This window comes from Lontra canadensis, unplaced genomic scaffold (assembly GCF_010015895.1).
Source record: "Lontra canadensis isolate GAN:19392208 unplaced genomic scaffold, GSC_riverotter_1.0 scaffold92, whole genome shotgun sequence".
NCBI lineage: Eukaryota > Metazoa > Chordata > Mammalia > Carnivora > Mustelidae > Lontra > Lontra canadensis.
In genome coordinates this window covers 6058449-6071219 of record NW_022631086.1, presented here as the reverse complement: position 1 = coordinate 6071219, position 12771 = coordinate 6058449, and the positions used below count along the sequence as shown (strand labels likewise).

Sequence of the window (12771 nt, the reverse complement as noted above, 5' to 3'; positions counted from 1 at the left end):
TTAGTACTCAGCAGTGTGGGAGCTATGTTCCTGTCTAGCAAGTTCTGAGAGAAAAGAAAATACGTTTTTTTAAAAACGATGCTAACTCATTAATATACTTCTTTCCTCTCTGTTTCTTTCCTCACTTCCTTCAATAGGGGTAGGGGGCTATATCAATTGTAAAGGTATAAATGGAGTTAAATTACTTTTCAATACATGGGTGTCAACACTGGGGAATTTTCAATCAAGTGTTTTCTCAAATCTACTTTGTATTATATACACTCTTGGTACACACCCAATAATGACAAAAGAGACAAGGAAAATGTTACATTTTATCAAAGCATTATAATGACTGTGTTATTTGCCATTGAGACACCTGATCAAGTATCATCAAGAACTAATGTTTCTTCCTAGATTTTAACAAATAATAAAGCCATTAAAAAAAAAAATCCTTGCTATCCAATTTTGGAGGAAAGTTAACCATGCATGGCAAAGTATCTTTTTTTTTTTTTTGGTAAAGATTTTACTTATTTAAGAGAAAGAGAGAGAGAGAAAGAGAATGAGTGGGGGGAAGCAGAGAGGGAGAGGGAGAAGCAGACTCCCTGCTGACCCGGGGATCATGACCTGGGCCGAAGGCAGATGCTTAACTGACTGAGCCACCCAGGTGCCCCATGGCAAAGCATCATTCACCACCTATTTGGAAATATGAGGTCTTCCCATTTAGGGGGCTGTCCAACCAACAGAAGGCACACAAGGGACACACATAACATCTTTAGCAGCCTTTCAGAGAAAGCCTGGGGAACGTGTTCATAAAAATCAATTCAGATTTAGCAAGTTATAAAATTTATATTTGCCATTTGAAGGAAATGGTTATTATAACTACCCAGATTGTTAAGTATCCATTACCAATTACCAAAACCACATTACATACACTGAAGATAATCAGAAGGAAAAAAATAACAAACACATCCACACAATCATTTTATATAGTGACACCAGAAGAAAACTCTGGATTTTCTTGCTAATGTATTTAAGTTAAAATTTTAGCAAAGGGAGAGGGAAAGAGAGTCTGAAGCAGACTCCATGCTGAGCGCAGGGTCTGACTCGGGGCCGAGATCCCCACCTGAGCCCAAACCCAGCGTCCGACGCTTAGCTGACAGCACCACCCAGGTGCCCCTGTTTAAGTTAGAAGTTTGACTGTGTTTCCTCATTGTGGCACCATGATTCACATTTGGCTTTCTACATTTTCAAGTTCTTAAGGGTGTTATTAGTTGGAAGAGGCTGGGGGACATGTTGCTGGATGATCTAGAAGGCGTTTCTCTCTTTTAGTTCTTTGCAATAAAGCTCAGAATGGTAGGACTTCCGAATAAGGAACCTCTTACCCTTGAATGCTTGCCGAAGAAGCGGCCTCTCCCGGTGGGAATGGTGCTACGGGGTTATGGTGAGGGTTAAGGGAAATGACAAATATCTTCATCTTAGCTCTGGGTCTGGCCTGAGCAGGTTTTCAGTGCAGGATAATTTCTCTCATCCTTTATTTTCTTCACTTCCCTGACCTGGCAGCACAACGGAGGTGCAACCCAAGGCCAAGTAAAGGAGTTTGGAGAGAATTCTCCCTTGCGTGGTGCTAGCATGCTCTCCATGAACTTCCAGATGACCAGAGACCCGAGGAATTAATACAGAAGAGAGATGTGAGGTATAAGACTGATTCACAGGAGGATACAGTGGAAAGTTCAGAGAAAGAAATGCACATACTACACAATTATTAGAACATATTATAGTATCATTATAAGGCAGTGGTTCTCAAAGTATGGTCCTCAGATCAGCAGCATCAGCAATAGCTGGGGACTTGCCCAAAATGCAATTTTAAATGGCCCATCACAAGCCTACTGAGTCAGAAATCTGGGGGTGTGTGGCCCAGAAATCTCTTTTAACCAGTTCTCTAGGTAATTCTCATACACCTTGAAGTTTGAAAACCATTAGCTATCCCATCATTAGGTCATACTACAGTATCTCAATAAGGGAATTCATGTGTTAGCTATACATTAAATTATAATAAAAAAGTTAAATATGTAGAGGTAGTAGAAAATAAAAATTTCATTTTATTCCTACTAAATATTCATTTCAACACCAATGATGTATAGCTAGGACTAATCCATTTTTTCACTGGCATTACTTTCTAAAGCACGAGGTGCTGAGTTAAACATGTAAAATAACTGAAACATTTTAATTCCAATTAGAAGCAAATCGTCATCTGTACAACTCATACAGGAATAATTATAAACGTGAGGGGTCGGGAACCTTTAAATAGCAGCTCCCAAGCTAGCCACGTCTGTCTTTTGGGTGGGCGTCAGGGAGAGCGCAAGTGACACGCTCCATGGGCGGACTGGGCGAGCCCTGACTCACAGGCAGTGGGAAGTGGCCGGCACAGCCCCACATGGTGCAGTAGGCGTGGAAAGCCTGGTCTACAAAAATCACCACCAACAAAAGTAGCTTTACTACAGAAGGAGAGAAAGGAGACAGAGATAAATAAATGAAGGCCAAAGGCTGTAACCAACACAGTCATTTGTGGGGTCAATGTGTACAACCGAGCTGAAGATCAGAGTCTGCCTACGGGGGGCCCACGTGACCAAGAGCTTCAGGAAGAGCCCGTGTTCTTTCTTCCGGCTCTGGCCCTCGAGAGCCTCCGACAGTGAGGAGGTCCTCTGGGAGCTCTCTGGTTCTCAGTTTCTTGAGTTCAAGTGGAGGTGACTGAACTCGACAAGCTCTCAGGTTGGCTCTAGTTCTAAGCTACTACAATTGTCAATACAATGTCTTACTCTGTGTTTACATTTTTACTGTCTAAGCATCCTGGGATAAATAGTTGGTCAAAACAGTTAAACATACACACACTCTAACATTTTACTTCATTAGGACCGATATCCAAATCGCATTGGGAACAGTCCCTTTGGCCCAGCTAGACCAAGTGTCAGGTTACATTCATGTACAAACTGTGCTTCACGGTGCTACGTGGACACACATGCTCCTTGGGTCTTGAACTGCACTTGGTAAAACTTCACCTGATCTGCAAGAAGGCGGCTTCTCTTCCATGGTTGTTGTATGTATGTCCTTTTTTTGTTCATCTGACGAAAAAATATTATCTCTAAGGAGATGCACGGCTGACCAGATTCGTGTAAGCCTTAGATACTCAAAACACAAAGATATATAGACATGAACTGAAGACTAACCTCTTTCCTGTGACATTGGTGACTGGCTCAAGGCAGGATGGGGGCTGGATTCTGACTGGCTCCCGGGTGGCTGAGGAGGCATCTGACTGCCTGGAAAACACAGGAAGGGAAGTGGGGATGGGGAACCCTCTACATTAATATTGCAATTGTGCAAAACCAAGACACAGTCACATTTATTTAAATTTAACGATTACAGAAGGTATGGCCCCGTATAGAAAAAGCCATGGCTCCCAAAGCAGGCTACATCGTCCCTTTCTGGTAAAACAAAGAGGAAACATGGAAAATCAGACTCAGCAAATGACCTCCTGATAAGTTTCATTTCTTCCTGAAGGAGTTCCCAAGCTCACAAATAAACGAGCAGCAGAAATCTGACACAGACTTTAACGTAGCTAACAAAATCCGAGACTAATGCACTAAATTCCCCCCTCCTGAGTTTGAACTGGTTTCTAAGTGGCCAGGCATGCACAGTGGCCAAAAATTTTTTGTTGGTAAATATTTATTTGATGTAGAAATATCAACCAATTTCTAAAAAAAAAAAAATCTTTAACCAGAGATTTAATACAAACACAATAGACTTTGGTGAAAAAAAACCAGAACATACGACTATAAAATCTACATTTTATATATATTAGCACTAAAGAGGAAGTATTATTCTGCACCTTTTTTGACCTTTATTGCTAATAAAGCAATAGCATCTATTAACATCTATTTGATTTCCGTTTATTTAATGTGTGCTCAGTGTGTCTCTTCAAACTATAATGTAAGCTCCTTGAGACAGGAATCATGTCTTTTACTCCTTTAATCCCTCCATTAGCATAACAAATATTAATAAAACTTTGTTATTTAATGGCCTGTAATCTAAGCATATGAATTATGCTCAGTATAAGTATAAAGACACTTGTTATTTTTATTAAGTAAAGGGAGACAATGAGTCATGTGAAGGCAGGAGACAGGATTTTGAAATTTAAGAATCATCAGAGGTACATGATAATCACTTTCTGGCTCAGAGGTTTAGATACATTTTGACTAAAAATATTATTGAAGAGGGCAGCTGAATTTAGCCCAGTCCTCAAGGTGCTAGCTCTCATGGCATGAAGAGCTTGCTGTTTTATCTTCTCATCTTCTCCTTTGCTAAAATAAACTGAAAGACTGAAATAGATGCACATACATAGCGACATGGTGCATACGTGCAGGCATGTACCGATCTCCCCACATCACCCCCTGGTACTACAGCCGATGACCATGCTAGGTCAAGCTACCTGCTGACATCACAGCACCCACTTCTCTACGGTTCTGTATACCGCCACAGTACCACAGCTGAGTACAGAAGGAAATTAATGGATTGAACATCACCACCAATTCGCCCGGTGAAGGTCATGCTGCAGAGCCTGGGGTTTTACGCTGAACAACCACCCTCTCCTCTTTCTAACCAATGGCATCTCTGCAAGGCCAGGAGGCCTGACTCCAGCTCAGGAAGAGCGTGGTCCCCAGAGTCTCTCAGGAGTGTCACTCATTACTAATTCTGATAACGGCTACATCTGTAGCAGCCAGAGAGGCCGGAAAATGATTTTCCATCTAGATAATACACACCTTGTTGTCAGAATAGAGCTATTAAAAAATCCCAAATTGTTTTTGGGAGTTTAGGCTTCTCACTTTAAGAAAAGAATGTATTTAAGACCTGTGGATATATCTCTGGGTGCTCCTGGGTTCAAATGCCCTTCTCATTCTCAGATACAGTGAAAACTAAGACCTGAATGGACAGACGCTGAGAACCGTGGCGCTGTGAGACCACCAGGAGTAGCTCTGAACTAACAGCCACGCCTAGTGTCTAAAAATCCTAGACAAACAGTCCGGTCTCTCTTCATTTTACTCCTAGACATTTGCAATAAATTTGTGTGAGCACCAAATAATTAAACGGAAAGTAAAAAACCAACATTCTGGATGAAAACAATTTCAAGGGTGAACACTGGTCATCAACGTGGCCACAGACAAACAAAAGTTGCTGTGTCTACTCAGGGTCAAGTGCTTCCTATGAAATGCCCTCAGGCTCCCAATCTGCAGCCCATTTAGAAATGAAAAGCACTCTGCAGCCAAATCCTGACTTTTTAAAATGTCACCGGGGAATCAGCTGCACTAAGACAGTAAGTGCTTACATTATAGTGATTGTTTCTGTATGACAGACCGAATTCATAGACTCATGACAGCAAAACAAACAGTAATTCTGCGTTAATACAGGACACTACCACTTACGCTATGCACGCCCAAGGCGCTGCTCTCATGTACAATATATTAAGTAAAAGTAAAGAAAGGCTGTAAGAAACCCATCTCATGAATTCATAAAACACCGCCACATCCAACAGCACTATGCTTGTCTGGTGCAATTCTAAGACGGATATCTCTTTACGGCAACGAGAAATTTATTACTAAATCCATCCTTTAAAGAAATAAACAAGAGCCTTTTTGTGGTAAAGACAGATTTGAGCAAACTGCTTTAAATTCCCCACGTGCTTTTACCCCCTATCTTTCCACCAGTAGTTTCATAGTTACTAAGAAAGAGAGCTTCACCCTCTGAAGGCACAGGTAGAAGCACAGTCACAGCCGGTGATGAATCAGAAAATAAATCTGAGAAATATAATACACGATTAGTTTGTGTCCCTGGTCCACATAAAGAAGATAATTCAGAGCCCTCTGAACCAAATGAATTAAGTAAATACCCTCAAAATCATAGATTTTTATAGGACATATGTTTCTCATAAGTAAAACCTTTTAAACAAAATTTGTTAAGTATTTTAAAAGAGAATATTGCCATGCATAGTGAACAAACTTTATGCGAAGGCTTTAACATTAAGTCAGAGTTTTTAAAGAAAGCCATTTTCCCCTCATCTATAATGATGCGAACATAATGGAAAAAACATTACAACTGGAAAAAACTATGCTGAGTTAGAATAAATCCCACCACTTTACAGCTATGTATTTATTCTCCAATGACCATATATACGATATTGTACAAAATCCTGGTGCAACAAAATGAAAATGAAGCATCAGTAAGTCACCTGAATTTCTGCTGTTGCCAACTTAAAACTCTCAGAAGTCTGCAGCATGATTTTTTAAAAGAAATTTTAATTTTACACTTATAGAAGTTTACAACATGAGTATAATGAACTCCTATAAATCCCTTAGCTCACCTCCCCTAGTGTTCACATCTTATACAACCATAGTATCATTATCTTAAGCACTTAACGTGCTACCACACTATTAACTGAAGATCTTACTTGAATTTCGCCATTGTTTTTCTTCCTTCCATTCTAGCATCTCGCATTGCGTTTATTTCTCCATAGTCTCCCCCAGCCTATAAAAGACCCTCAGCCTTTCCTTATGTTTTAGGACCTTGATGCTTTTGGAGAATACGGCTCATGACATAGACATGTTTCATTTCTGGTGTTGTTATACTCTGATTACTTGGCAAAAGTTGGGTATCTACCAAATCCCTCCAAAATAAAATTACTATTGTGCCCTTCGCAGTTGTATCTTAGGGAAGATATCTGAGACTATGCAAATCCTCTTACAAACTTGCTTGCATTAACCTCAGCATCATTAGAGGACCCCACCTATTACATTTATTACAAAACTGTTTGTAATGATGATCCTTTATTCTCTTCTTTCCTTTTGCATTTATTAATGGAAGTCTATTGTGAGGAAGAACTAGCTCCTCCCCCACTTTGTTTATGTATTTATAAGACTATTTCTATCCACAAAAACTCATTGTAGAAGACACACTATAGGATGACTTCCAGCAAATCACATCCTGGTGTAATCCTCACGTCTTGATTGAAGGCAGAACTTGTAACTTGACTTTAACTAAATATAACAAAAGGAACGAAATATCACTCCTAAAATTACATTACATGGCAAAATTAAAGGTGTTTTACAGATGTAATTAAAGTCTTTAATTGGCTGGTTTTGAGACAATCAAAAGGGCGATGATGATGTGCAGACCTGACTTTCAAAGAGGACCCAGGCTTCTCTCAGCAGACCTGTGTTTCCCATGGCCTTGAAGGCCTCACTTCTACAACCACAGATCATCTGACACTCTGCAGCCTTCTGAGGCCCTGAGCAGAGCACCTACTGGGCTGTGTGCCTGGATGCCTGGCCATGGAAACTGTGAGGAGGTGTATGTCTGTTGTTTTAAGCTGCTAAGTGTGTAGTAATTTGTACAAACAACAAGAAATGAATACACTCGTTGATATTTATTTTATTCCATAGGTTAAAATCCAACATTGACATTATTTTGTTCCTAGAACTGTTCCAGCATTGGCCATCAGAAGTTCCTTCAAATCCTTGGTTTTTGGAATCATAAGTTACTGCAGGCTCATTTTGCATTTTTTCTGACCTAGCCCTGTAATCAAGCACTTCTCCTAGGATTGCTTGATCTTTTTACTGCAAGATCATGTTCACAGATGAAGATCTGAGCACTAGGTGTGCTCATTATTTCTGGGATGCTATTGCTTCTTGGCCCTCTCAGTGAACAGATGTAGGAAATACACGTATGCACACTAACCCATACGTATATTCGCATCTACATTTCAGTATCTGTGTGTGTAACTGTGGGCTTATGAAAATACCTCTGTTTCCAATCCAGAATTGGAGGGTATATTTTAGTCTTCCCTCTTTCCTTATTAAGACTTCTTTTTACAATAGTAAGAAACCCCGATCTCATTATCTAAATCAATACACAAAGTAACTTCAGAATTACGCATCTACATCACTGTGAAAAAACAGAGCCATTCGTTAGAGGACTTCCTGCCATTTTGCATTCCCTTCACATCTTGACTGGCCCTAATTGTTTTGATATTTGGGTGGTACGTGAAATATTTCCATGGTTCCAGAAGTCACCAAGAGATATAAAAAGATGTGTGCTGAAGAGTCAGTGCCCCCCTCAATCCTGCTGCTGTTTCCATTTCTTCTTCTTTCCACTCCTCTTCCAGCTGCCCTCTATAATAAACAATTTTTTTAAGGTTCTGGTTTATCTTTGCTATATATATTTCTTCATAAATGAAAGGATATCTGTGGATTCTCTTACATTATTTTACCCCCTACTTGAAAGGTAACATCCTACATAGCTTTTGGGCTTTGCTTTTCTTCTTAACAACATATCCTGAAAAGTACGTTCTGTAAGTTTATAACATTTTTCATTTGAGAAATAGGTATATGGCGTTCCTTTATGTGAATATTCCGTACTTTATGCAACCACTTGCCAAATATGGGCATTTTGGCTGTTTCCAATCTCTTGCATGTGTATTTCTGTATTGTTTGGATCTACCTTTAGGGTAAATTCCTTGAAGTGGGATTGCTGGGGCAAAAAAATATGTCAATTTCCCTTTGCGAAGTTGTGAACCAATTTAAATTCTCACAAGCAATGTTTGAAAGGTCTATCTCTCTGTAACCTAAAAAAGTATGTGGTCATTTAAACCATGTTTGTCAGTCTTACATGTGAGAAACAGTATCTGAGATTTTTGAATTTGCCTTCCTGATTCTGAGTGAGTTTGACCACCTTCTCATTTTAAGAGATATAAATATATCTCTTCTGATTCATTGCTTATTCATGTCTTTCCCACATTTTTCAGTCTGGGTTTTTAATACTTTTGTCTTGTAATTTTTAAGAATTCTTAATATGTCAGGGCTATAATAACCCTTTATGGTATGCGTTGTGACTATTTTCTCCTACTTTGTCTATTGTCTTTGGATTTTATGATGCCTTTTGTAGTGGACATTTTTTTAAACAAAGGGCGAAATTTATCAATCTTTATTTTTATTGCCTGTAGATTCTGTGTCCTATAGAAAGCTCCTCTCTGTACCAAGGTTAAAGAAGAATTCACCCCAGTTTTCTTCAAGTACACGCATGGCCTCATCTTAATCTGCTGGGATTTTATTTTTGTGTGTGATGAAATATAAATCAAATTTTATCTTTTCTGATCAGAGCTTTTAAGATTTACTCTTATAGCACATTTTAATGTCTAGTAAGGCTAGCTCCCTAACCCCTTAACCCACCTTTTCTTTTTCAGTGTTTTCTACCGTTATTTTTTCTACATGAACTTTAGTATCAATTTGTCTGTATAAAATAACTTGTTAATGTTTTTACTGGGATTACAATGATACCCTAATTTCAGGAGAATGGATGACTATTGAGTTCATCCTATTCAAGAAGAGGAGAACATCTTTCATTGTTCATGTCTTCTTTACTTTTTTCCAAGTACATAAAAGTTTTTATGTACTTCCAAGTACATAAAAGCTTTGTGTATTTTATGTTAAGTTTATTCCTGAGCATTTAATCTTTGTTGCTACTAATTACAGATAGGATTTTCTCTAACTGTATGTCTTTTAGCTGTTTATTGCTTGTGTAGAGGAAGGTCATTGCTTTTATTTTTCATTTTACTTTTTCATCATGATAAGGGTTCTCTTTAATCCCCATTCCAGTTTCCCCCATAACCCTACCAACCCACCCTGCAGGAATCATCAGTTTATTCTCTGTAGTTAAGAATCTGTTTCTTGGTTCTTAGTTCTCTCTTTGGAATCCATTTCTTAGTTCTCTCTTAGAAAAAAAGAGAGAACTTTCCCCCCCTTTGCTCATTTGTTTCTTAAAGTCCACATGACTGAAATCATATGGTTTTGTCTTTCTCTGACTTATTTCACTTAGCATTATACTCTCCAGCTCTGTCCATGTTGCTGCAAATGGCAAGATTGCCTCCTTTTTTATGGCTGCATACTATTCCATTGTACATATATGTACCAAATCTTGGGCTGCTTTCATAGCTTGCCTATTATAAATAATGCTGATATAAACATAGGGGTGCATGTATTCCTTTGAATTCGTGTTTTTGTATTTTGGGGGTAAATACCCAGTAGTGTGATTCTTTGATTGCAGGTAGTTCTATTTTTACTTTTTTTTTTTTTTTTTTTTGAGGAATCTCCATACTGTTTTCCACAGTGACTGCACCAGTTTGCTTTCCCACCAACAGTGCATGAGGGGTCTTGTTTCTCCACATCCTCACCAATAACTGTTATTTCCTGCGTTGTTGATTTTAGCCATTCTGACAGGTATGAGATGATATCTCACTATAGTTTGATTTGCATTTCCCTGATGAGTGATGTCAAGCATCTTTTCATGCATCTGTTGGCCATCTGGATGTCTTCTTTGGAGAAATGTCTGTTCATGTATTCTGCCCATTTTAAATTGTACTATTTATTTTGGGGATATTGAGTTGTATTAATTCTTTGTATATTTTGAATACTAACCCTTTATCAGGTATGTCATTTACAAATATCTTTTCCCTTTTAGTGGGGTTGCCTTTTAGATTTGTTGTTTCCTTCGCTGCACAGAAAGTTTTTATTCTGATGTAATCCAATAATTTATTTTTGCTTTTACTTCCCTTGCCGGAGGAGAAATACTTAGAATTATGTTGCTAACAGCCTATGTTGGAGAGATTACTGCCTGTGTTTTCTTCAAGGATTTTTATGGTTTTGGGTCTCACGTTTAAGTCTTTAATCCATTTCAAGTTTATTTTTGTGGCTGGTATAAGAAAGTAATCCAGTTTCATTCTTTCACATGTGGCTGTCCAGTTTTCCTAACACCACTTGTTGAAAATATGTTTTTCCCCATTGTATATTCATTTCTCCTTTGTCAAAGATTAATAGACCATATAATTGTGGGTTTATTTCTGGGTTTTCTATTCTGTTTCATTGATCTATGTATCTATTTTTATGCCAAATACCATACTGTCTTAACTACTACTGCCTTGTAATATAATTTGAAATTCAGAATTGTGATTACCTCCAGTTATGTTTTTCTTTTTCAAGACTGCTTTGGCTATTCAAGGTTATTCATGGTTCTATACCAATTTTAGAACCGTTTGTTCTAGTTCTGTGAAAACTGTTGTTGGTATTTTGATAGGCCTGCATTAGATCTGTAGATTGCTTTGGGTAGTACAGATATATTAACAATATTTGTTCTTCCAACCCATGAGCATGGAATGTCTTTCCATTTCTTTGTGTTGTCTTGAATTTCCTACATCAGTGTTTCACAGTTTTCAGAGTACAGGTATTTCACTACTTTGGTTAAGTTTCTTCCTATATATTTTATCGCTTTTGGTGCAATTGTAAATGGGGTTTTCTTACTATCACTTTCTGCTCCTTCATTATTAATGTAAAGGATAACAGATTTCTGTACATTGATTTTGTATCCTGTGACTTCACTGAACTCATTTATCAGTTCTAATAGTTTTACGGAAAGTCTCCAGGGTTTTCTATATGTAGTATCATGTCATCTGTAAATAGCAAAGTTTTACTTCTTCCTTACTAATTTTGATGTCTTTTATTTTTGTATGTTGTCTAATTGCTGTGGCTAGGGCTTCTTCCAGTATTATGCTGAATAACAGTGGTGAGACTGGACATTCTTGTCTTGTTCCTGATCCTCAAGGAAAAAGCTCTCAGTTTTTCCCAATTGAGTATGATGTTGGTTTTGAGTTTTTCAAATTTCAAATAAGGACTTTATTATGTTGAGGTATGTTCCCTCTAAAACTACTCTATGGAGACTTTTATCATAAATGGATGTTGCACTTGTTACATGCCTTTTATCTGTCTACTGAAATGATCATATGGCTCTTATTCTTTCTCTTATTGTGACATATCACACTGACTGTTTTGTGAGTACTGGACCTGGACCACACTTGCATCCTGGGAATAAATCCCACTTTGTTGCAGTATATAATTTTTTAAATGTATTGTTGGGTTAGGTGGACAGATATTTTGTTGAGAATTTCTCCCATCTACACTCATGAGTGATACTGGCCTGTAGTTCTCTTTTGTTGTGGTGTCTTTACCTAGTTTTGTTATCAGGGTGATACTGGCCTCATAGATAAATCTGGAAATTTTCCTTCCTCTTGTATTTTTGGAATTGTTTAAGAAGAATGGGTATTAAGAAGAATGGGTAAGAATGGCTATTAAGAAGAATGGGCTCTGGGGTGCCCGAGTGGCTCAGTGGGGTAAGCCTCTGCCTTCCACTCAGGTCATGATCTCAGGGTTCTGGGATCGAGCCCTGCATCGGGCTCTCTGCTCGGCAGGGAGCCTGCTTCCTCCTCTCTCTCTCTCTCTCTCTGCTTGCCTCTCTGGCTACTTGTGATCTCTCTCTGTCAAATAAAATCTTTAAAAAAAAAAAAAAAGAAGAAGAATGGGTTCTTTAAATGTTTGGTAGAATTCACCTGTGAAGCCACCTGGTCCTGGACTTTTATTTATTGCGAGTTTTTTGGTTACAGATTAAATATCATTGCTGGTGATTTCTATTTCTTCCTGCTTTAGTTTTGGTAGGTTTTATGTTTCTAGGAATTTATCCTTTTCGTCTAAGCTATCCAATTTGTTGGCATATAGGTTTTCATAATATTGTTTATTTCGATGTTTTGTTTGTATTTCGATGGTGTTGGCTGTTATTTCTCCTTTTTCATTAGTAATTTTATTTGGGTTCTCCCCCCCCCCCTTTTTTTAAATCAGTCCAGTTAGAGGTTTATCAATTTTGTTG

At 38.3% G+C, this 12771-nt stretch overlaps 1 protein-coding gene across 7 annotated transcripts in view; it reads right to left on the bottom strand.

Moving 5' to 3' along the window:
- ARID1B (AT-rich interaction domain 1B) overlaps positions 1–12771 on the bottom strand; it is a 429044-nt gene that overhangs the window by 89721 nt on the left and 326552 nt on the right. For 6 of the 7 annotated variants that reach the window (XM_032836429.1, XM_032836425.1, XM_032836428.1 and 3 more), the window contains one exon: positions 3204–3293. The exons of the other annotated variant lie outside the window; for it this stretch is intronic. In XM_032836429.1, the coding sequence (XP_032692320.1) occupies positions 3204–3293 (90 nt within the window). The remainder of the gene's footprint in view (positions 1–3203; positions 3294–12771) is intronic. 7 annotated transcript variants of the gene reach the window in all.